The sequence below is a fragment of the Bufo gargarizans genome, chromosome 3 (genome assembly GCF_014858855.1).
Source record: "Bufo gargarizans isolate SCDJY-AF-19 chromosome 3, ASM1485885v1, whole genome shotgun sequence".
Classification (NCBI taxonomy): Eukaryota; Metazoa; Chordata; class Amphibia; order Anura; family Bufonidae; genus Bufo; species Bufo gargarizans.
This window is the reverse complement of record NC_058082.1, coordinates 187,955,835-187,980,508: the sequence shown is the minus strand read 5'-3', so window position 1 is coordinate 187,980,508 and position 24,674 is coordinate 187,955,835. Positions and strand designations below refer to the sequence as shown.

The window sequence follows — 24,674 nt, the reverse complement described above, 5'->3', positions numbered from 1 at the left end:
TTTTTGCAAATCTGACCAGTGTCACTTTAAGTGCTGATAACGTTAAAACACTTTGACTTATCCAGGCCGTTCTGAGATTGTTTTTTCGTCACATATTGTACTTCATGACACTGGAAAAATTAAGTCCCAAAATTAATTTTTTTTGCATAAAAAAATACCAAATTTACCCCAAATTTGGAAAAATTAGCAAATTTCAAAGTTTCAGTTTCTCTACTTCTGTAATACATAGTAATACCCCCAAAAATTGTGATGACTTTACATTCCCCATATGTGTACTTCATGTTTGAATTATTTTGGGAATGATATTTTATTTTTTGGGGATGTTACAAGGCTTAGAAGTTTAGAAGCAAATCTTGAAATTTTTCAGAAATCCAATTTTTAGGGACCACTACAGGTCTGAAGTCACTTTGCGAGGCTTACATAATAGAAACCACCCAAAAATGACCCTATTCTATAAACTACACCCCTCAAGGTATTCAAAACTGATTTTACAAACTTTGTTAACCCTTTAGGTGTTGCACAGGAGTTATTGGCAAATGGGGATGAAATTTGAGAATTTCATTTTTTTGCCTAATTTTCCATTTTAACCAATTTTTTACACTAACAAAGCAAGGGTTAACATCCAAACAAGACTGTATCTTTATTGCCCTGACTCTGCCGTTTACAGAAACACCCCATATGTGGCCGTAAACTACTGTACGGGCACACAGCGGGGCGTAGAGTGAAAGGTGCGCCGTATGGTTTTTGGAAGCCAGATTTTGCTGGACAGTTTTTTTGACACCATGTCCCATTTGAAGCCCCCTGATGCACCCCTAGAGTAGAAACTCCCTAAAAGTGACCCCATCTAAGAAACTACACCCCTCAAGGTATTCAAAACTGATTTTACAAACTTTGTTAACCCTTTAGGTGTTGCACAAGAGTTATTGGCAAATGGGGATGAAATTTGAGAATTTCATTTTTTTGCCTAATTTTCAATTTTAACCCATTTTTTCCACTAACAAAGCAAGGGTTAACAGCCAAACAAGACTGTATCTTTATTGCCCTGACTCTGCTGTTTACAGAAACGCCCCATATGTGGCCGTAAACTACTGTACGGGCACACAGCGGGGCGTAGAGTGAAAGGTGCGCCGTGTGGTTTTTGGAAGCCAGATTTTGCTGGACAGTTTTTTTGACACCATGTCCCATTTGAAGCCCCCTGATGTAGAAACTCCAAAAAAGTGACCCCATTTTAGAAACTACGGGATAGGGTGGCAGTTTTGTTGGTACTAGTTTAGGGTACATATGATTTTTGGTTGCTCTATATTACACTTTTTGTGCGGCAAGGTAACAAGAAATAGCTTTTTTGGCATTGTTTTTTTTATTGTTATTTACAACATTCATCTGACAGGTTAGATCATGTGGTAATTTTATAGAGCAGGTTGTCACGGACGCGGCGATACCTAATATGTATACATTTTTTTTATTTATGTAAGTTTTATACAATGATTTCATTTTTAAAACAATTTTTTTTTTTCGTTTCTCCATAGTCTAAGAGCCATAGTTTTTACAGTTTTGGGGCGATTATCTTAAGAAGGGTCTCATTTTTTGCGAGATGAGATGACGGTTTGATTGGCACTATGTTGGGGTGCATATGACTTTTTGATCGCTTGCTATTACACTTTTTGTGACGTAAGATGACAAAAAATTGCTTTTTCTACACCGTTTTTATTTTTATTTTTTTACGGTGGTCACCTGAGGGGTTAGGTCATGTGATATTTTTATAGAGCCGGTCGATACGGACGCGGCGATACCTAATATGTATACTTTTTTTATTTATATAAGTTTTACACAATGATTTCATTTTTGAAACAAAAAAAATGATGTTTTAGTGTTTCCATAGTCTAAGAGCCATAGTTTTTTCAGTTTTTGGGCGATTATCTTAAGTAGGGTCTCATTTTTTGCGGGATGAGATGACGGTTTGATTGTTACAATTTTGGAGTACATGCGACTTTTTTGATCACTTTTATTATCTTTTTTGGGGAAGTAAGGTGGGCAAAATTTCAATTTCATCATAGTTTTTTATTTTTTATTTTTATGGCGTTCACCGTTCGGGAAAAGTAACATGACCGTTTTATAGATCAGGTCGTTACGGACGCGGCGATACCAAACATGTGTAGGGAATTTTATTTTTCTCATGTTTAATCAGTGATAAATGTGTTTTTTGATTTTTACTTTTTTTTTACTTTTTTCACTTTTTTTTTTGACCCAGACCCACTTGGTTCTTGAAGATCCAGTGGGTCTGATGTCTGTATAATACAGTACAGTACAATATATATTGCACTGTACTATATTTTACTTACACTGAACAGATCTATGCTTTCAGCATAGATCTGTTCAGCACCATGGACAGCAGGACGCCTGAGAGGCGTCCTGTTGCCATGGGAACCTTCCCCGTCTGCTCAGTTATGTTCAGAACTGCGCAGACGGGGAAGGGTAAGGACGGGGCTCTGGGGGGGCTGTCTGGGAGCTCTCTCCCTCTCCATCGGGGGGCTGCAAAGGTACAGCAGCCCTCCGATGGGAGAGGGAGGGAGCTCCCTGAGCTGTTAACCTTTTCCATACCGCGGTCCGTACGGACCGCGGTATGGAAAGGGTTAAACGGCTGACATCGCATCACCGATGTCAGCCGTTTATACCAGGGTGCCAGCAATGTGCTGGCACCCTGGTATACCCACTAGACACCAACGATGATTATAATGGGAGGCGGGCGGGGGATCGCGATCCCGCCTGCCGCACCGCCCGCCTCCCGCAACTGCCACACCGCCCCGCACCGGCCCCGCACCGCCCACAAACCGCCCCCTGCACCCCGCCACATAAATGGAATTCAGGGGTGCAGGGGGGGTAAAAAAAATCGATTTGGGGCAATTTTTAGGTTTCTGATCCCTGCGGTCAGGGACCGCAGGGATCAGAAACGACATAAAGCGATCGCCGATAGGGGGGGGGGGTGCCGAAACTACCCGATCGCCGATACGGGGGTCACAGGACCCCCCTCGGCATTGAGCCTGAGTGCCTGGCTGTGTGTAACAGCCGGCACTCAGCGCTGTCACCATGTCTGCAGACATGGTGACAGTTTTATGCCATGACGAGTATACTAGTCATGGAGCGCTAAGTAGCAGTGCTCCATGACTAGTATACATGTGATAGGTACAGTATATTGTCACACTCTCCTTCTCTGATCGCTTCCCTGACAGGAATGGGGACGATCAGAGAAGGAGAGGCACACAGTCCCTCCCTAACCCCCCTTACCTGCCCCGATGCGCTGCGATTGGTCCCTCTGCAGTATTGGACCAATCACAGCGATCGTGGGCGGGTCAGGGGTCCAATACAATCTCCTTCCGGCTTCTAGGGTTGCCTAGCAACCCCAGCACGCCGGCTTCACTGAATCTTCAGCGCTCAGGTCCCTGCGCTGACAGTGAAGCCGATCACGTACATGCACGTGGGGATGCGGTGAGGCACCACATTCCTCCACGTACATGTACGTGATGTTGCGTGAAGGGGTTAATACAGCAGACACCCGACACTAATGTCCACGACAATGCCCTAAAACCTGGAAGCCTGGAAAACCCCCTTTAATTGCAATTGAGTCTTCACTGTGAAGTGTTCTATGCATGGTGGTGGTTATAGTGGTCTGCTGGTTGGATACTACAGCTGTCACTCAGAACAGAGGAGAGGGGCTGTGAACCATCTCAATGTAGAGAACACTTCACAATGAAGCACCGCCTTTAGGGCATTTAGGTAGTCTGTCACTAGCGACTTCTCTATAAAATGGTTTGCATAGACACAAAATCTGCAGCGTGTGAAGGCACCCTTGTTCTGCTCCTTTAAAAAGAATCTGTCACCAACGATCTCCCTATCCAACGGTCTGTAGAAGTGTGGTTCACCTGATGAAAACGCAGTTTTTCTTTTGTTGATCCAAGGCTGTGTTGCTGAGTTGTGATACTTACAAAATTCGCAGTGTGTGAAAGTACCCTAAGGCCACCTGATCGCATGTAAGATCCGCATGACTCTTCGTGAGGATTAAAGTGCGTTTCTGCAGCATATCCGCACCAAAATATGCAATATCTAATTGCGTATTCAATGCAGTTTTGCAGCAGATCTCACCTTTCCATTGAAAAGGGTGAAAAATGCAGTTGAAACGGCAAACATAATTGACATGCTATTTAACTTGAAACCTGCACGCCAGGTCATTTTCCGCATGGAAAAAATCCACAAAGTGTACATGAGATTAGTGGCATAATGGCATACACTTTGCTGGTACTGTAATACGCACGTGAAACCACTTAGAAAAATGCACTTATTCCACAGCGTGCGCAGGTGGCCCTAAAGTTCATATTCACACTACTCCTGATGGTAAAAGCTCCACAAAGGTATGTTTGTACTGCTTCCCCCAGCCCTGACAGTTCAGCATGGTCAAAGTGCCGACAGACTCCTGTGTGCTCCGCGCCTGATATCTTGGTAACTGTACCAAACTGTTAGTTTGGTCTGTCATCTAGTTTGAAAGTTCCTAGTATCTAACTTCACTGCTTGAAGTCACTTGTCACAGGGTTAGTAGCTGGTCTTTCCATGACCAATCGGTTTTGATTTTGTGGTGGTCTTTTAAATGTAGCAACAGACAGATGTCACACTTTCAGTGGTCAAAATGCCAGAAATTTAGCTGGGATGGCCAACCTGCGGCTCTACAGCTGTTGTAAAATTACAATTCCCTCCATGCCCTGCTGTAGGCTGATAGTTGTAAACAGTCTGGGCTTGCTGGGAGTTGGAGTTTTGCAATAGCTGGAGAGCTGCAGGTTGACCATCCCTGATGTATAACTTGGGCTACTTTCACACTAGCGGCAGCCTTTTCCGGCAGGCTGTTCTGGCGGGGGAAAAGCCTGCCGGATCTGTGCTGCCGCTAGTGCACTGTACCGCTGTAGGTCCTCTCTGGCCCCATTGACTATAATGGGGGAGGGCCGGAGATCCAGCCGCAGCACGGCAAACATATCGAGCGTGGTGGCTGTAATAAAACTACCACACGCACTAGCGGCAGCACGGATCCAGTAGGCTGTTTCCCCACCGCAACAGCCTGCCGGAGAAGGCTGCCGCTAGTGTGAAAGTAGCCTTAAAGGGGTATTCGAGCTGTTAGAAATTGGCTCCTATCCACAGGTTTGGTTGTAACTATTAGATCTGTGGGGACCTACTGATGGGACCCCCACAGATCAGGAGAACGGAAAGGGCGGTCACACATGTGCGCGGCCGGTCCATTAATTTCTATGGCTGTTCCAGAGATGGGCGAGTACCGTGCGCGACTATGGCCGGAGTTCCAATAGAAATTGAGTGGCTGCACACGTGCCTGACCAGCCGCTCCGTTCATTACAGGGTGGCTGCAGGGACTCATTAGGTAGGTCCCATCAGTAGGTCCCCACAGATATAATAGTGTATAGTGGATAACTTCTGACAACTGTAATATCCTTTAAACCTAAGTTCTTGTTTTGGCTGCCTTTTCTGTTTTACATGGGTTTTCCCTCTTTAAAAAGCAGAAACTCTGAAAATAATCAGTTTGCGAATAAGCCTTTCACTTCCGGTCATGTGACCACATGTACTTCCGGTCCTTGGCGGATACTTCTTTGGCATGCGATCCATGTTTAGTACTGGCAATCTGGATTCTCATGTCACATGTGAATGTAGTATGCGTCGCAAGGCGGCCATACCTCTCGCATTCATGAGCGCAGTATGCGTTCCACGGTGGGTGTCTTCACCGGTCCATTACAGCCTCCTACTTGCGGGCACGTGATTCCGGTCTGCGATTTGCTTGCATATGCCACTGCTGAGTTCACACACTCCCATTTCACAGGTGAATTCTATTATGTTTTATTGTCTGATTTGTATGTTTGAGATAGAGATAGATAGATATATAGATATCTATCTATCTATCTATCTATCTATCTATCTATCTATCTATCTATCTATCTCTCAATATCAATTAAACATACAATCTATGTAATGCACTGACATAGGGCTCATTACCCTTGAGGAAGCCGGACTGCGCTGGCGAGACGCGATGGGCATTTCTCATCTTCCCAGACCCACTGCACCAGCTGCTCATACAGGGTTTGGCTCTTATCATTTGACCCCATTGTGGTCTGCTTTTATTTATTAGTGGCCTTATCTTACTTCACATTTTCTATGTTATTTATAGGTTCATATCTTATATAGCTGGTATTGATTGTATGTCCTTATCTGTGGACGTTCAGTGGAGTCTGTATGTTTCGGTCCTATTTTGTTACCGACATGTTTATATTGTATACAATTTTTTTAATGTCTGTCCTTTGGTGTGATCTAATAAACTTCATACATATTTTTATTCCTGAATATTGTTGGATGTGCATTTATAGGGTGGTTCTTTTGACTCGTTCTTGGGTCTGTCTTGCTAATAAGCTCACTGTACTGAAAATGCCCACCAAAAGAATTGTATAACACCTACAGCCAGGTACCTAATGGGCATTTACCATAGGGCAGTATTGTCCTTGGCCTCACCCCTTAGCCAATTTCATTGTCTCGGGGGTATCAACTAATTTCTTAAGAAAAATCCTTTCAAAAATGCCTCTTCTAAAATGTCTGTGTAGCAAATACTTGATGAGTCTGGATTGTATTTTTTAGGTCTCTGGAATGTGCTGTTGCCCTATAGCCAGGTGTTACCATTCCCCCTTATCCAGAGGACATTGTCGGCACTTATTGGGCAAGGTCCGAGTTTACAGGGACACCTAGTCATCGGTTTATTTCTGGGAGGAATAAAAGATGGGACAGTTCTTAGAAAGAATACAGCAGAATTGTTCCTTTATGTGGAATATAAGTGTTGAGAGGCTCCACCTGCTCTTTAAGAAATTCAGTAATATACAAGACCGCAGATTGTTAGCAAAGTAACTGAAATTGCGTATTATACTTAGAAATTTAGAACAAATTTTCTACACTTCTATAACACTTTGTTGTAAAGCTAGTTTCACACCTCCAGTGTGAATTCCGTCGGGCTGTACCGGCAGATAATGCCGGAAATCGTCAGGACACAGACTGCAGGATGCAGCGGTTTGTGTCCGGCCGATTCTCCGCATTGTCTGCCAGATCCTATTCTACTTGATGGGGCAGACATTCCGTTGGCATCCGACATTGCTGGATCCAGAAAATTCTGGAAGGCTATTCACTGCCGAAACAGCCAGCAGGTGTTAACTAGCCTAAAAAAGTCGTACATAATGGTGCACTGCGAATGTGCGCCATAATTTGCAGCTTTTTGGGCTTCTCATCACTTTTCCGGATTTACTCCACCTCTCTCAGCAAACTGGAGGAAGTTATAGCTGAAGTCTTATGTGTATCTCACACCAGTGCAGGGAGATCAAGACAAGGTATGCCAGTTAAACAGTATAAGGCTACTTTCACACTAGCGTTCGATCGGATCCGTTCTGAACGGATCCGATCATATTAATGCAGACGGAGGCTCCGTGCAGAACGGATCCGTCTGCATTATATTGGCAAAAAAAAAGGTAGTGTGAAATTAGCCTGAGCGGATCCGTCCAGACTTTTACATTGAAAGTCAATGGGGGACCGATCCGTTTGAAGATTGAGCCATATTGTGGCATCTTCAAACGGATCCGTCCCCATTGACTTACATTGTAAGTCTGGACGGATCCGCACGGCCAGGCGGACACCCGAACGCTGCAAGCAGCGTTCAGGTGTCCGCCTGCTGAGCGGAGCGGAGGCTGAACGCCGCCAGACTGATGCAGTCTGAGCGGATCCGCATCCATTCAGACTGCATCAGGGCTGGACGGAAGCGTTCGGGTCCGCTCGTGAGCCCCTTCAAACGGAGCTCACGAGCGGACAGCCGAACGCTAGTGTGAAACTAGCCTAATGAAACCAAAACAAAACAATTTACTGTTCTGCTGCATTATTGCTATTGTGCATTTTCTTTCTCATTTTAGGTACTGGGAGTCAGAATTACAAGCAGCTCAAAAAGATGGTCGCGTGCCACGCCTAACAAGGGCTATTATACGCTGTTACTGGAAATCCTACTCTGTCCTAGGATTCTTTACTTTCATCGAGGTAATGTGCCATGTTACTGAGATGTTTGCATATCTCTGCCATTAGCTGCTGCTATGTTGTAAATGTTGCAGTAATTTTCCATTTTCTGAAGTCTTCAGGAAATCGCCCTATTTGTACACAGTAGAAACATTTTAGTTGGCAAGACTCCATTTAAAAACCTGGCGCAATTTCCCATGAACTGTCATCTTAAAACAAGGGACTTTTTTTTTTTTTTTTCCCCTTTTCAGGTTTTTGTGTTTTTGCAAAGCCCACACACAAGCAATTACATTTTTAATCACTGCCTTCTCCCTTACTATACACTGATTAGTTACCTAAGTGGGCAAGACTGTATCTGCCCTAAATGGTGCCATACTGGATCCCTATATTGGCAGGCATGAAAACGGAACGCCTTTTTCTAGCACACACTGAGCTGCTGTAACGTGTACTTGTCATGTCTGAGTCTGCGACCATTAGGCTGTTCAGATTTGACAGCTGTCAGGTTTAGGCTTTCTCAGACCTATTCAAGATGTTTCCTTACATTCGATTCATAGAAGGGTAATGTTATTTTTTCTTTTTATGCAAACTAAAATCTGATTTGCTTTTGTTGCTGCTTGGCTTACTGGTAACCAGTAATTCAAGGCCTCCTTTTTTGCTGTTATTCCCAGCTATATAAAAATGAATGTCTATGCAGTAGTGCCATTACTGGCGCCTAGGTGCAGTAAATTTATGGTGGTTGCCCTGGTGTCACGGTGCAGTGTTGGGAACTTCACATCGAACACCGATGGGAAGCGGGAATAGAGACTATGCCAGGAATGGGAGCAGGGAACCTCTTAATGCATCCCTAAACCTCGCCCTGACTCCTAACCGTATGAGCGAACCCAGATGGTAGGAGGGCTCATACACTGGAACCTCGGGCCCTACTAACCCTAAATATCCCTGGAATAGAGTCAGGACCAGAGATGACCGGTTCCTCCACCAGAAGGATCAACCGGAAGTTTCCCACTGGCCTAGCTGCAAGGAAAGGGGAAGTCAGTGAAAAGCAACCAGTCGGCAGGTAAGAACCCATGACAACTGGCACTTACCTGCCGCAGCAACACACCAGTAACTGCCTGGACCCCCAAGCGAACCAGATACATGATGGAACCAGACATAGCTGCTCACTGAACTGTAGTTCCCCCTCCGGGGAACCCAGAAGCCCTTTTCAACGAAGGCACAGACAGAATGTCTAGCATCCATGTAGGACAATACACACCAATGACAGTCCAGACATGGAACAACAACTAGATATACAATAGACCCTTAACATAATGCACAACAAACATATACAAGGGAAGATAGGGTAGAATACATGGAAACAATACATAGAAACATAGGGAGGACATAGAAGTCTAGGTGGCCCTCACACTGGACAGATGGACTATCCAGGAAAGGAGCAAGGCTCCAGCACCAACCAAGGCTGGAATACAACTGACCTTGTTCACAGCAGCAAGATAAGTAGAGCCATGAGACCACACCCAAATCCACACCTTAACCCCATAACCACCAGACTGGGGAGAGGCCAGGAAACAGGAGCAGTGCGCATGCACGGCAGACATGTCACAGCAAACTACACCGGAACCGAGACACAGCTGTGACACCTGGAAAGACAACTTCTCACAAACCACAGGGCAGATGATTAGTGTCTGATCAGAGGGATTCCAATTGCTGATCCCGAGAACAGAGGTCCTGTGTTCTATAGTTTCAGGGGAGTACAGCCGCTCCATTCAAACTCCTAGCTGTACCGTGATGGAAACCAATTAGTGGGGTCCTTCAACTCATTGATGTCAAATCGACCTTTCCAGCATATAATTTTCTGCTCCTATGTAGCCTAACTAGAGTGCCCAAAATTGATATCTGCTTTTCTTCACGTCCATTATGTGATTCCTTGTTATGATTTAGCTGTTCTTTCTTTCCCTCTAGGAAAGTGTCAAAGTGATCCAACCGATTTTTCTGGGAAATGTTATAACTTACTTTGAGAAGTATGACCATAGCGATGCTGCCCTGGCTAGTGCCTACATAAACGCTGCTGCATTGTCTGTCTGTACCTTACTCTTGGCAGTCTTTCATCATATTTATTTTTATTATGTTCTTCGAGCTGGCATGAAGCTTCGTGTGGCAATGTGCCACATGATTTATAAAAAGGTGAGTGTTTACGTTAGCCATCTGCATTGGATTATGGCTAAATAGTAATCATTTTCAAAGGTTATCAGCCTGAATCTGTAGTCAGTGTGAATACTGTATGCTCAATTATTATATTAGTATATTACTTTGTGTGTATGATATGTAGTATCATTGCCTCACTTGTTCCCTTACATTTTATAAATCTGTCTCCATCATTTGGTGGTGAGCATTGGTAACTGCTAAAGATATAAAAAGTACATGATATGAGGCCCTGTATCAGTTTTGCAGCCACGCTAAAAAGCCTAAATTACTTGGCACTTTAGGTGCTCACATTTCTTGGTGCGACACGTGTTAACATTAAGTTCCAGGGGCTCAGTGAGTTCAGGGACTGAAGCTTGCGTAAATAAAATAATCGATGGCAGATAGCACCATAATAACACACATTGTAGTAGCAAGTTAAAGCACTAGACTTGTACAACTACCATATTTTTCGCCCTATAAGATGCACCTAGGTTTTTGAGGAGGAAAATAAGAAAAAAAAAATTTCAACCAAAAGGTGTGCTTTTGGTGGGTTTTGAACTAGTGGTGGTCTGTGCTTGACACTACTATGGGGGATCTGTGGATGGCACTGTTATGGGGGGGTGGGTGGTCTGTGGATGGCACTGTTATGGGGGGGGGGATCTGTGGATGGCACTGCTATATATGTGTCACCCACAGATCCCCCCCACTCCATAACAGTGCCATACACATATCTCGCACCCCATAATAGTGGCATCCACAGATGTCCTAATAGGCCGGAGCTAAACCTGCGGGAGGGAGGAGGGGCCGGTGTCATGCAAATGCGGCGGGGCCGGTGCGGTCACTGTACTCCGGCCCAGCCGCTCACTCACTGCTTTATTGCCTAAACCTTTTATAATAATACATTTTATTGAAGTTCCGATCCCCAGCCCCATCTGTACTACCGCACCTACTAAATGTCCTGTAGCAGGCAGAGCAGGGCGGGCGGCCGTAACTGATGTCACGTGCCTGCGCCGCCTACTTTATGAATGAAGTAGGCCACTCAGGCACGGGATGTCAGTGAGTTACGGTACACTACACTACAGTATTGCTGGTCGTGCCTACTTCTGTTGTCCCTACTTATAGATATTAAGAAAAAGAAGAAAATCCAGCTCTCTCCGGTGAAAAAATGAAAAATTTTAATCCAGCAAGTTTAAAATCCATACAGGTGTACAAATAGCAGTCAACGCGTTTCAGACCTCAGAGAAATATGGGTCCTTCCTCATGACAAACGTGTTTATGAAATGGGAGCTCCCTCTTAAGTAGCACATACTAACCCCAGGCTGATGGGTATCACCTGGTAGGTGGAGACCCAAGGGGGCGTTCCCATGCACATGACACAGAAGAAAACCCTTTTTAATCATGGGCAAACACCAGCAAAAAGGAAAGAAAAAAAGGAAAAGAACCTTACATACAGGTAAATTAAATCACGATGGCTACTTTACTTTAATTTGGCTAAATTTACTTTTTTTTTTTTTTTTTGTTCATGGTGATGCGGGCGGATCCGTTCTGAACGGATCTAAGCGTTTGAATTACAGGTGCGGATCCGTCTGTGCAGATACCATACGGATCCGCTCCGAACGCAAGTGTGAAAGTAGCCATCGTGATTTAATTTACCTGGTATGTAAGGTTCTTTTCCTTTTTTTTCCTTTTTTTTTTTTTTTTCCTTTTTGCTGGTGTTTGCCCTTGATTAAAAAGGGTTTTCTTCTGTGTCATGTGCATGGGAACGCCCCCTTGGGTCTCCACCTCCCAGGTGATACCCATCAGCCTGGGGTTAGTATGTGCTACTTAAGAGGGAGCTCCCATTTCATAAACACGTTTGTCATGAGGAAGGACCCATATTTCTCTGAGGTCTGAAACGCGTTGACTGCTATTTGTACACCTGTATGGATTTTAAACTTGCTGGATTAAATTTTTTTTCATTTTTTCACCGGAGAGAGCTGGATTTTCTTCTTTTTCTTACTGTATATACCGCATCCAGGAGCGGCATCCGTGCACCTCTGGTGATTTTACTACTGCAGGTGAGAGCTGCCTTACGTTTTCTTCTATTACTTATAGATATTGCCCCACCTTCTTTCAGTTTGGACCCTCCTACAACATAGGGCAACTTTATTTTTTTTAATTTTTTATTTTTCAGGGCCACTTTAAAGGAGTTGTCTCACTTCAGCAAGTAGCCTTTATCATGTAGAGAAACTTAATACAAGCCACTTACTAATGTATTGTGATTGTCCATATTGTCTCCTTTCCTGGCTTGATTCATTTTTCCCATCACATTATACACTGCTCATTTCCATGGTTACGACCACCCTGCAATCCATCAGCCGTGGTCGTGCTTGTACACTATAGGAAAAAGTGCCGTCCTCCCTGGTGGCCGGGATCGTGGGAGTGTGTAAAGGTAAATTCTTTTTCCTATAGTGTGCATCACGGCCACTGCTGATTAATTGCAGGGTGGTCATAACCATGGAAACAAATATATAATGTGATGGAAAAATGAATCAGGCCAGCAAAGGAAGCAATATGGACCATCACAATACAATAGTAAGTGCCTTGTATTAAAGTAGTCTATATCAGTGTTTCCCAACCAGTGTGCCTCCAGCTGTTACAAAACTACAATTCCCAGCATGCCCACACAGCCAAATGCTTTCCGGGCATGCTGGGAGTTGTAGTTTTGCAACAGCTGGAGGCACACTGGTTGGGAAACACTGGTCTATATTATAAATGTCATTTGCTAAAGTGAGACAATCCCTTTAAGTTCCCAGTCCACCCCTGGCCCCTTTTACACGTCCCGATGTAGAAAGCAATTGTTGGGAAGGAAGAGTGCCTTTCTGTCAATCGCTTGCTCGTCAGTGGAGGAGAAACTCCTCTTACAGTTATAGCCAAATTGCGATTCCTTATAACTTGTACCGGTCTATATAATAATGTGCAATAGAAAAAATGGATCCTAAGATGAAACTATTTGTGCCTATACAACAACTTTCACTAAGGCACTAAACTAATTATTTCTAAAAATGACAAATAATCTAAAACGTATCTTCTGCCTTTCGATCAGTTAGTGTCTCCACACCCAGAAGGCATCCACCAAATTATAACTTCTGACATGTCATTGTGACACTATGTCTAACATGTAGTTATCTTTCCCGTTTTTATCTGCGGTGGTGGGGGTGCTCCATAAACATGATTTATCTCTAGTAGAGGCAATGAATCCCTATGATGTTTCTGGTTATTTTCTACTAAACAAAAAAAATCACAGAAAAAACTAAGATAAAAACATCCTGCACGATATGATACAAATTTGCGGATGTCCCTGGCCATATTATTGAAGAAAACCACAGAAATAAGATAATAATGCACTTATTAAAGCAGATGCAAGCACTATATATGGACTAAGTCCTCACTCTGATATGATAATGTCTGAGACACTTAGTCAATATATTTTGATCAAAACACATCTAAGCCCGCCTACCGAACGTCAAGGTGGTCTCAGGTCAGGCGGGTCCTACGCTAAACCTAAGTGTCTCAGACATTATCATATCAGAGTGAGGACTTAGTCCATATATAGTGCTTGCATCTGCTTTAATAAGTGCATTATTATCTTATTTCTGTGGTTTTCTTCAATATTATTTTCTACTAACCTTAAAATGTTTTTGGCTTAAAGTCTGCAGTGTGATTGTCTGTGAGGACATTTTTAGTTTGAGCGTCTGACGTTAAAATTCCACATGGATGACTGATTTTGCTATGTTTGCTCTGTTTTAGGCTCTTCGCCTCAGTAATACAGCTATGGGACAAACAACTACTGGTCAGATTGTAAATCTCTTGTCAAATGATGTCAATAAGTTTGATCAGGTACTTTTCAGAAATGTGTAATTTTTGTTTGTTTTTGGTTAGACATTTAAAATTTTAAAAGTGACAGGGTGGCAAGTGTAATGAAAGCCGCAGTGCGAGGCACCATCACCCTATTTGCCTAAATGTCTATGAATTATTTGACTGGTTTCTTCGGACTATAGATAAACCTTCACGTTCTCATACATGCAGATTTCACATCAGACAAGTACGCTAAATCTCTGTTTGCATCTATTCAGACAATACTTCTAGATCAGTGGTCCTGTTGTTGCATTTTGCTTTAAGGATATGTCCACATGGGACATATTTTGTGTAGCAAATCTGCTGTGGATTTCACCCTTTGCATTCCTGCAGAAGTCCACAGCCTACTTTGCCATACTGCAGGCTTAAGGGGGTATTCCAGTTGTATGGAGTTATCCTCTAGCCACAGGCTGTCGGATACCGATTAGGTTGGTGGAGTCCTACCGCTTGGACTCCCACCAATCACGAGAACAGTGGCCCCTTACAACGTGGTGCCCCCTCATGGCTATTCCCAGAACTACCATAGAAATGAATGGAATGACTTTGCACATGCCCAAGTGGCCTCCTTTCATTTTGTAGTGCTCCACGGGGCATGGGGCTCACCTTCTCCTGATTGGTGGGGGTTTCAGCGGTAGGGCCCTCACAGATCTTGGGAACAACTTGCCAATCTATCCACAGTACAGGGGATAACGTTACATAACCGGAATACCCCTTTAAAATCCACAATGCAGGTCAGTCTCATCCACTTTGCTTGTACTGTAATATGCTGTGGATTTAGTGCCCCAAATATGCAACAGTAAGTATGCAGAATATCTTAAGTAGATATGGAGTAGATGCTTTGTACTTCTCCTTTTTGGATCCTAGCTCCAAATGCACATCATAAAAACTGACACAGTAACTGCATGTGTGGTTCCAGCTTTACAGGAGTAATATCTATCCCCCTCGGTCGTGGAGAGTTTATCGCATGCATATTTTTGTTTCTTAACAGGTTACTATATTTTTGCATTTTCTATGGGCTGGACCATTGCAGGCCATTGCAGTGACTGTGCTTCTTTGGATAGAGATTGGTCCATCGTGTCTGGCAGGAATGGCAGTACTCTTTATCCTTATGCCCTTGCAAACCATTCTTGGAAAATTCTTCACATCATTGAGGTGAACATTTATTCTCAATAGTCTCTTAGCCATAGCGCCAAGATCTTCCCTACAATAAGCTTTATTTTCAGTTACTCTATTTGTCTTTAGCTCCTTTCCACCCGTAATGTAATAGTATGTCATGGAGAGGGGTTGTTCTATGAACCGCCATGCTATTACATCATAGTAATAGGAGCTGTCACCAGAGGGTGCTGGGATGTTATAAACTCTTATCAGGGCTATTTAACCTTCTAGATGCCATGGTCAATGTAGGTAGTTTAACTGAGGATGGGGACGCTGTTACCCCAATGACACCCCTTTGACACATTGTCATAGTACCTGGGTCTTTACTGTTTTACATACAGTATATGTGAGCCTGTGAAGCGCTAACTTGTGAGTAAGGTTGCCTGTCAGTAAAATACTGTAAACTGTGCATATCTGGCATTGGTGTAAATGTTATTCCTGTAGAATAAACTAAAAACTTTATATTAATGTCAGGAAAATAAACCAAACAACCACTATAAGTTATTCAGTGGGCTTTACATTATATAACCAACATGCACTGTGCTTAAAAATCTGAACTGCTGAGTAGACATTAATGACAATTTGAACACTAAGCGGGGGATTTAGCAAACTGGTGTAAAGTAGAACTGGTTTAGTTACCTATAGCAACCAATCAGATTCTACCTTTCATTTCTAAAGGAGCTGTGAAAAATGAAAGGTGGAATCTGATTGGTTGGGTGGGTAGATGTGGATATTTTACGGTGTACCGGAGCAGACACACATACGGTAAATAACAAAGGGATCACATGTAATAGAGGGCATAAGAATTTGTTGGAACTAGTTGGCAAAAGGCCTATTTACACAGGTATTGGGCCAGTTATCCGGAACAAACCTTTATGAATGCATGTTCCCGATAATTGCGTGTAAAAATCTGCTGGTGATCAGCTGTCCAGCAAGTAAAAAAGGCTGAACCATCGTTTGTGGCACAAAAAAAAAAAATCTGCAACACATCGCCTGTGTAAACTGCTGCTGCCTACAAACAATTAAGCCCTATGGCACTGAACAGTGATAGTAATGGTTGTTCTTCCGCAGCGGTCATTGCTGGGGAGGAAGCAAAATTTGGAAAATAATCTGTGAATAAGAGGTCAGAAAGAGATGATGAAAACCAAAATAGAACTATGTTGAACCAGTCTGTCTGTGCCTATAAGCTGTAAAACCGGTACTCAAAATGAGGGCGGTAATTCAGAGAGAAGTTGTGTGTGTGTGTGTGTGTGTGTATGTGTGTGTGTGTATATATATATATATATATATATATATATATATATATATATATATATATATATATATATTAATTTGATTTTAATATTTTTGTGTACCATTTTTACTTTAGGGGTAAGACGGCAACCTTCAGTGACACTAGGATTCGAACCATGAATGAAGTGATAGCTGGAATGAGAATTATTAAGATGTATGCGTGGGAGCAGTCATTTACAGAGCTGGTCAATGAGATCAGGAAGTAGGTTTTATTCTCCTCCGGTTCATGTAATGTTTGTATTACATAGTATGAGCACACCGTCATTGTGTTGTATTTCTCTCCCCTTGCTCCAGCGAGAGTACAGGGGAAGAGCTCACTAACAGCGCTGGTCATGAGCAGCAAGAAAGTACAGACATTTATTTATACATTAATAGATATTTGATCTATAGTAATGGTATTTCCCCACTACTAGATTAGGGAGCAGTGCGGGCAGACGCCCACCAGATCCAAGCACAGCCCGTCTCCCTAATACAGCACTGTGCTATTAGGAAGATAGATGTCCCTAAGCAACAGCTCTGAAAAGGATCGCTGATGAGGGACATTTCAGCCCTAGCTTTCTCCTATAAAGGTTTTCCCTAAATAAAGTATATTAGAAAACATATAAATAAAAATAAATGACAGTTACACTTTAAGCAAACACCTTTTATCACTTTTAACCCCATATATAAGAAATGAAACGCTGCCAAATATTTCAAGATTGCTCATATTTAGTTGCTTTTTGTTATTAGCTATGCCACTAAATAGGAATTTTCATTCACACAATAATAACTGCTACTATCCAGTTAAGGCCGAATGCACACGGCCGTTGTTCACGGCCGTCAGCGGTCCGTGGAACCGTGGCCTGGATTCCTATACCAGTGTGTTACTGTACTGTGGCGGCAGCAGGGAGCGCACGGCGTCATAGCAACCAATGACGCCGTGCGCTCCTGCTCTCAGGAGAAATCCAGGCCGCGGTTCCACGGACCGCTCACGGCCGTGAAACTGCCGTGTGCATTCGGCCTAACTTGTACCTTTCATTTTAATATGGATCAGGGCTACCACCTAGTTAGAGGGCCAGTAAACTGTCTAACACTTGCCTATTTTAGCTTTAACTACTCGCATTCCTTTATTTATCCTTCTACAAGTTATGAAATTAATTACTAGTAATTTGCAATGAAGGTCCAGATGGGTTTTACCAGTTGGCGGTTTGTCCCTGCACAGTTTGACACTATCCAATGAGTGCTGCTAATGTCAGCCTGTGCAGGGACACACCCCAAAATGGTAACACCTATCTGGACCGTTACTGCAAAACTGCCAGCAATTCATTTCTAACTTCTAGAAAGAATAATAAAGGAATGGCACAACATAGATCCAGAAGAATAGATTTTCCAGAGTTATTACATGGGGAATGCAGGTAGTTACTAAAACAGTATGGCCGCTTTCAGACGATTGAAATCCGTCAGTATTCTGGCTCAGGATCCAGTATGGTCGTCACGATTTACATGCGTGTTCCTTCCTTCCTTCATTATTTATGCACTGCACAGACTGTAATGTGCGTATTTGGAAACAAATCCGCACAAAACTCTACTTCCATTTGGTCAATGTAAATAATTTACCTTTCTGCTCTCATTTATTGTAGGAATGAAATAGCCAAGGTCCTTCAAAGTTCTTATCTGCGTGCAACTAACTTGGCATCATTCTTTGTTGCAAGCAAGATCATTGTGTTTGTGACTTTTACCACGTATGTTCTCCTTGGCAATGATATCTCTGCCAGTAAAGTGTTTGTTGCCGTGTCCCTTTATAGTGCGGTGAGACTCACTGTCACTCTCTTCTTCCCCTCCGCTATTGAGAGGGTATCTGAGGCCAAGGTCAGCATAAGGCGGATAAAGGTATGCTTGCTTTAGCAGTACTCTGTACTTTTATTGTGCACATTTTCAAAAGCTTTTCTAAGTATTTGTACAATGTCGGCATTAATTACAGAAAATGTAAAAAGTGGAAAAATTCTATTTCAGTATTTCTCATTAAGTGCATATATCTGTCTTTATTTCTTTTTTTATTTCATTTTTTCAATTGCCAGGATTACAGAATTCACTGCATTTAAAAAAATAATAATTACTAGAATATTCCTTTGTACTCAGAGTGAAGAGACCTGGAATGCAGTCTCTCCACTCTCCTTTAGCAGCTGTTCAATGAGATCTTGGTGATCGTACCTTCATTATCTGACTGAGCGGGCACTAGAGGTAGAATACGTCAAGTGCTGCTTCTACAACTTGAATACTATTCAGTACTCAAGGAAGCAAGGTTCACATATTTGTTAGCATAAAATAAGATACAAAACCCCCTGAGCATTTTTATTTTTTATGCTGGCTTCTTGTCACGATTTTTGTACTTGTTATAAAGCTGCACCATTTGTTAGAGGACCATTCTGATTATTTTTATTTTTTTTACTGAGTAGTTTTATATAGCGAGTACCTCCGCTGATGCTGTAGGGATCACCTGCTGTGATCCCCCAATGTTTAGGCAACATATATGTTAATGCAGAGCATTGGTACAGGAGGAAAAGGGTGAAGACATCAGATTTTCTCAATGGGCATTCTCCCTGTTCAGTTGCAGCAGACTGCTACGCAGCCAGGGAGAAGGAGAGTTGTTCTTGTGAGATTTGGTAAATCTCACGAGAGCAGGCTATGTATGCAAGCTTTAGAAAATTTCCTTCACTTAGCGGAGTGCCTACTTCCTTCCAACCCCTCAATCTTCAGCAGAGGACTAGGAAAGCTGGGTAACAATCTCTACAAAGGGCATTTGGGCCATATTGGTTATATAAAATGCATACAATACTACTCTGATGCCCTGACACCATATGATACATTCACACAGTGTAACATAATCTGTTGTCCCCAGTGCAGGTGTACAATTTTGTCACACAGCTTGCCCTTAATGGCAAATTGGTCTAGCTACTTGAAGAGATTTAGCACTATATAACTAGGCAAATTTGAAACTCCGCGGTCTGGGAAAGCTAAGTAACAGCCTCTGCAGAGATGTAATGGAGTCCACACTTGGTACCTACATTCTGTATACACTATGGGGGTCATTTATTAAGACCGCCCATTTTAGACGCTGGTCCTTAATAACCGTTGAGCTGGTTGTGGATCCCCCAAAGTTATGAAGAGGAGCTGGCCTCTACATAACTTTGGTGCATTCACTGCCGGTCTAAATGTAAGACTGGTTCCTAGCTGGCTTAAATTTAGAACATTTTCTACGCCTAAAACAGGCCTAAAAAATGGTGAATGAGAGGGGCCTCCCAGCCCATCCCTTTCTTTGCCCATGCCAGGACACCTTTTTTATACCTGGCGTGAGCGGGGAAAAGTCGCAGATTGCACTGCAACGGCTAATATCAGCCAGAAAACTGGTCTATATCTAATAGTCAATGACCCCCTATATCCATAAATATTGTATGAGGACAACAGTGAGTATATACTATATACAGTTGTGTTCAAAATAATAGCAGTCAGACATCACTAACCTGATCAATCACTGTTTTTGGTAGAAATGATAATTCTACATGGCAAATAATTTACTAGCAGGTGTAGCAGAGTAATAGAAACCCAACAGACCCAACAGTCATGACATGCATGCTGATTCTCTGTAACGGCAATCAAAACCTGAAAGACGTGGAAGAAACAAAAAAACTACCATTTAAATGGATAGAAGAATAGCCAAAACGGCAAGGAGTCCAGGAAGATCAAAGAAGGTCTAAAGTTACCTGTGAGTACTGTTACAATTAGAAGACACCTATATGAAGCCAAGCTATCTGCAAGAAGCCCCCGCAAAGTCCCGCTGTTGAAAAAAAAAAAGACATGTACTGAAGAGGTTACAATTTGCCAATGAGCACATTGACTGGCCTAAGGAGACATTTTGTGGACTGATGAAAGTAAGATTGTTCTTTTTCCCTACACCTCCACAACGGCAGTAACATGGAATTCCTCCTGCCGTTGTGGAGGCTAAAGGGAAAAAACGATTACCGGTAAGAGTAATGTATGTCTTTTGGGTCTAGTGACCGGAGACAGTTTGTCAGACGACCCCCAAACACTGAATTCAAGCCACAGTACACTGTGAAGACAGTGAAACATGGTGGCGCAAGCATCATGATATGGGGTTGTTTCTCATACTAAGGTGTTGGGCCTATTTATCGCATACCAGGGATCATGAATACATCAGAATACTTGAAGAGGTCACGCTGCCGTATGCTGAAGAGGAAATGCCCTTGAAATGGGTGCTCCAACAAGACAACGACCCCAAACACACCAGTAAACATGCAACATCTTGGTTCCAGACCAGCAAGATTGACTTTATGGAGTGGTGAGCCCAAACTCCGGATCTTAATACAATAGAAAACTTGTGGGGTGACATCAAAAATGCAGTTTCTGAGGCAAAAACTAAGATATAGAGATGAACTGTGGAATGTAGTCCAATCGTCCTGGGCTGGAATACCTGTTCACAGGTGCTAGAAGTTGGTTGACTCCATGCAACACAGATGTACAGCAGTTCTCAGAAACAGTGCTTATACAACTAAATATTAGTTAAACTAATACCTTTCACTACAATAAAAAAATCTAAACTAAGAATACAGACATGGAGAGCGGCGCCCAGGGATCTCCCTGCACTTACTATTATCCCTGGGCGCCGCTCCATTCTCCCGGTATAGCCTCCGGTATCTTCATTTATTTATTTTTTCTCTCTGTCTATGAGCTGAGCGCTGCGATTGGCCAGCACTCCGCCCTGGGAGAAGGAGACGCCGGCAGGCTCCTTCCAGTTGAGCCGACAATCTGAAGATACCGGAGCCTATATCGGGAGAACGGAGCGGCGCCCAGGGATAATAGTAAGTGCAGGGAGATCCCTGGGCGCCGCTCTCCATGTCTGTATGCTTAGTTTAGATTTTTTTTATTGTAGTGAAAGGTCCTCTTTAAGTGATTCAAATGAAAGCAAAATCTTCAAACATTTTTTAGTTTCAATAGTAAATGTTTGAAGAGTTTGTAAAGAAGAATATAAAAACTGCTAGTTTTTTGAACAGTCTAATATTCACTTCTAGTTTTTTTTTTTACAGGAACAACGCAAATTTTATATATTTTTCTTCATGTTTTATTTGGAATAGAATGTCCAGTGTTCCCAATGCATTTGTGTGTATGGAAATAAAAGCTATTAGAAGGATTTTGAGCTTTATTCACTTTTTTTAAACACACTGCTATTATTTTGAACACAGCTGCACATTAGTTTGGTTTCTAGCATACCTTCCCATGCCTCCCAGCTAGCCAGAGCTGCTGAAAGGCGAATCTGCCCAATGATGCTGTGAAGGGCAGAATTATCAATGTGTAACTGGCCAGATTAGCTAACCAACTGTATGCACATGTCCTCTGGATAGATCATCAGTTAAAAAACCCTGGAAAACCCTTTTAACTGATTAAAATTGCGTCCTATAGTAAGCTTAAAAGCCAGGAGTATTAGGACGGAGTCTATCGCTGGCCACACACACTGGATTACAATGAACCTACTGTAATACAGTGAAAATGCAGTCCTGTTTGTGGGCAGTATGTTATAGAGCTGGGGGGCAGAGTGAGGTATACTGTAGCTTTGTAGGTATAACTTGTCTTTTATTCATTCACTCGTTCTGGGTTTAGTAGTCCAGTGGATGGTCTTATCACAAGGAAGGCTGATGAAGCTGCATATGAGGCAGTGATACCCGTGGTGGTGTTCCAGCGGTGCCCTTCATACATCAGACTTCATCTCCTTTACTTGTGCATTTTATTTTTGTGCTTTGCTGCTTGTGATTTCTTGTAACCTCTTTTAGTGATATTGGATTGGGACATTTTTGGATTTTGTATAGGTTCTGTGGTAGCTTGGGTACCATTCCTTGTACTTGGCACTTAATATGTTATTATATTAATATATTGATCATTGAATTGTAAATGTATGCACTGTGTGTGTATATGTGTAAAATATATATATTTTAAAAAAAGCCATACCAGAGACGGCCGAACTATATACGTTTATTTCTATTTTTGTTTCCAGACGGCCTCACACCATCAGTTGGGAACGACTCTTTTATACCTGACTTAACTCGTATCTACTCGTCTCTGTTCGCTCCTGATGGTACAGAGTATCCTGTTGAAACATGTCGAGCAATGTGCAGAGTAATTTAAGCAATTAAGCAAAGCAATTTGCCTCCCTGGCTGTGCTTGCTTACTTGAATAGGTTGTATGTTTTTCTAACCTATTGCCAGTCACGGTCCCGGCACTACTGTGTTAGTCCAAAGCTGAGGGGTGTATCTATAGGAGACTGTTTTCTCCACCACCCCTTTGGACCATATTCAGTGTGACCTACATCGAGGTTTTCTGCCTGTGATACGCTAGGGTAGTCCTGACGACTTAAATAAGTTGATTACTAAAGCATTGTTTTCTTTTAGTACCCTTTTCAGCAGTGATTTGTCAAGCACTGTATAACTTTGACTTGATTAATGGAGATTTCTTCTTTATTGCATGACACTGAATATCATTGCCTGAAGTTTCTATATTACAGGGGGCCACCCCTGCAGGTTCTCGTTGTATTTGTGTTGACCCCTGGGTACGAATGTCTATGTTTTATTACTTTGTGTCACTTTTTGCTATATATTGGTGAGGTGCATGCATTCTCCCTCTTTTTTTCTTGGTTGTACATACGGTAGTTTTTATAATACATGTGCTGCCCCCCATTTATTTTGCTGTGCCCATCTTATTGCTGTCTTGAAAAGAAGGGCTGTCAGCCACTGAGAAGGAACACCCATAGAACTATGTTTGTCTACTCAACTACTCCTGCTCCTTAAAAAGCCACCCACAGATTGGACTAGATGTTTTATGTGGCAGGTTCACTTTAAAGTAATCCAAACACCACAATTTGACAGGATCAGATTTAAAACGCTCACTTCATCTTTATTAAATTAGGCAGTACTATAAAATCGGACACACCAAACAGGGCAGGGGCGCATCCATGATAAGTGGTGTAACTGTGGCTGCCAGTTGTGTGACTAGAACACCCCAGCAAATTTTGACCCCCTTTTAATGACTGCAGTTGAAAAAGGTTAAAACCAAAGAACATACCTGTTTTGTCTTTATTTTTATTTCAACATTTCTTCTAAATTCCAGTGTTATCTGGTTCACATTTCAGTTAGAGGCACCTTTTGTAACCTGAGCTGGGCCAGAACTCAAGTTCTGTTTCACTTTTAATACCCGACATTCATATATGTAATTGTTGTAAACATGTCTGTGGGGAATTCTCCATGTTCATACTCTGAATTCCATGGCAGAGCATGGGAGATATCCATCACTTTTTTATTCTTCAGAAAGCTTATCTGCCTATGCCCAGTTCTTCTCAAAACCAAGGCTAAAAGGTTTTTGAATGTAGGGCCTCATGCTCAAAATCATAACTTGTGGGCTGCATCCGATCTGTATTCATTTCATTGGGGTCGCAAAACTCATTCGGTTGTGTGCATGAGGTCTTAGTAAATGACTGAAGATGATAACACCAACAATCTTCAAGTTTAATTTGTATGGGGAGCTCCCGAGTCATCTGTTGGGAGGGAAAGAAGGATTGAGCTAAATTAATAATTTCTCCTGACTTTTTTGTTCTCCCAGGAGATAAGCTGCCGCCAGAAGTGTCTGGCAGTGGCCTTCTCCCCGCTCCACATACTCATTCAGCTCTGCATGTGTATGAGGGAGTTCTCAAGTCTTGAGGGAGATCTGTTAGCTATTTAATGTGTGTAGCCAACTTTAGAACAATGGGATTACAGCAGATAACTGTTCACTCACCCTAAGCGGTCTTGTGTGTATGGAGGCACATACAGTAGGAGCTCCCTGTACTGCCATATTGCCTTTTTGTATGGCGTTATTATCCCATAGAATTAATGCTTCTAGGGAAGAATACCTCAATTTTGTTTTCTGTCCGATTGTTGTGGATTCAACCAATACTGTTTGCTAATCGCTAAGTCATTTCTTAGTGATTAAATGTGAATATATTTAGATTGTGTGGCTGTGAAGGTTCTCATTCATTGTGGTCATGG

General features: G+C 42.5%; 1 protein-coding gene across 1 annotated transcript in view; it reads left to right on the top strand.

Moving 5' to 3' along the window:
* ABCC4 (ATP binding cassette subfamily C member 4) overlaps positions 1–24,674 on the top strand; it is a 318,763-nt gene that overhangs the window by 66,372 nt on the left and 227,717 nt on the right. The window contains exons 3-8 of the mRNA XM_044284601.1: positions 7,983–8,103; positions 10,042–10,263; positions 14,053–14,142; positions 15,149–15,312; positions 16,685–16,810; positions 18,228–18,477. Of these exons, the coding sequence (XP_044140536.1) occupies positions 7,983–8,103; positions 10,042–10,263; positions 14,053–14,142; positions 15,149–15,312; positions 16,685–16,810; positions 18,228–18,477 (973 nt within the window). The remainder of the gene's footprint in view (positions 1–7,982; positions 8,104–10,041; positions 10,264–14,052; positions 14,143–15,148; positions 15,313–16,684; positions 16,811–18,227; positions 18,478–24,674) is intronic.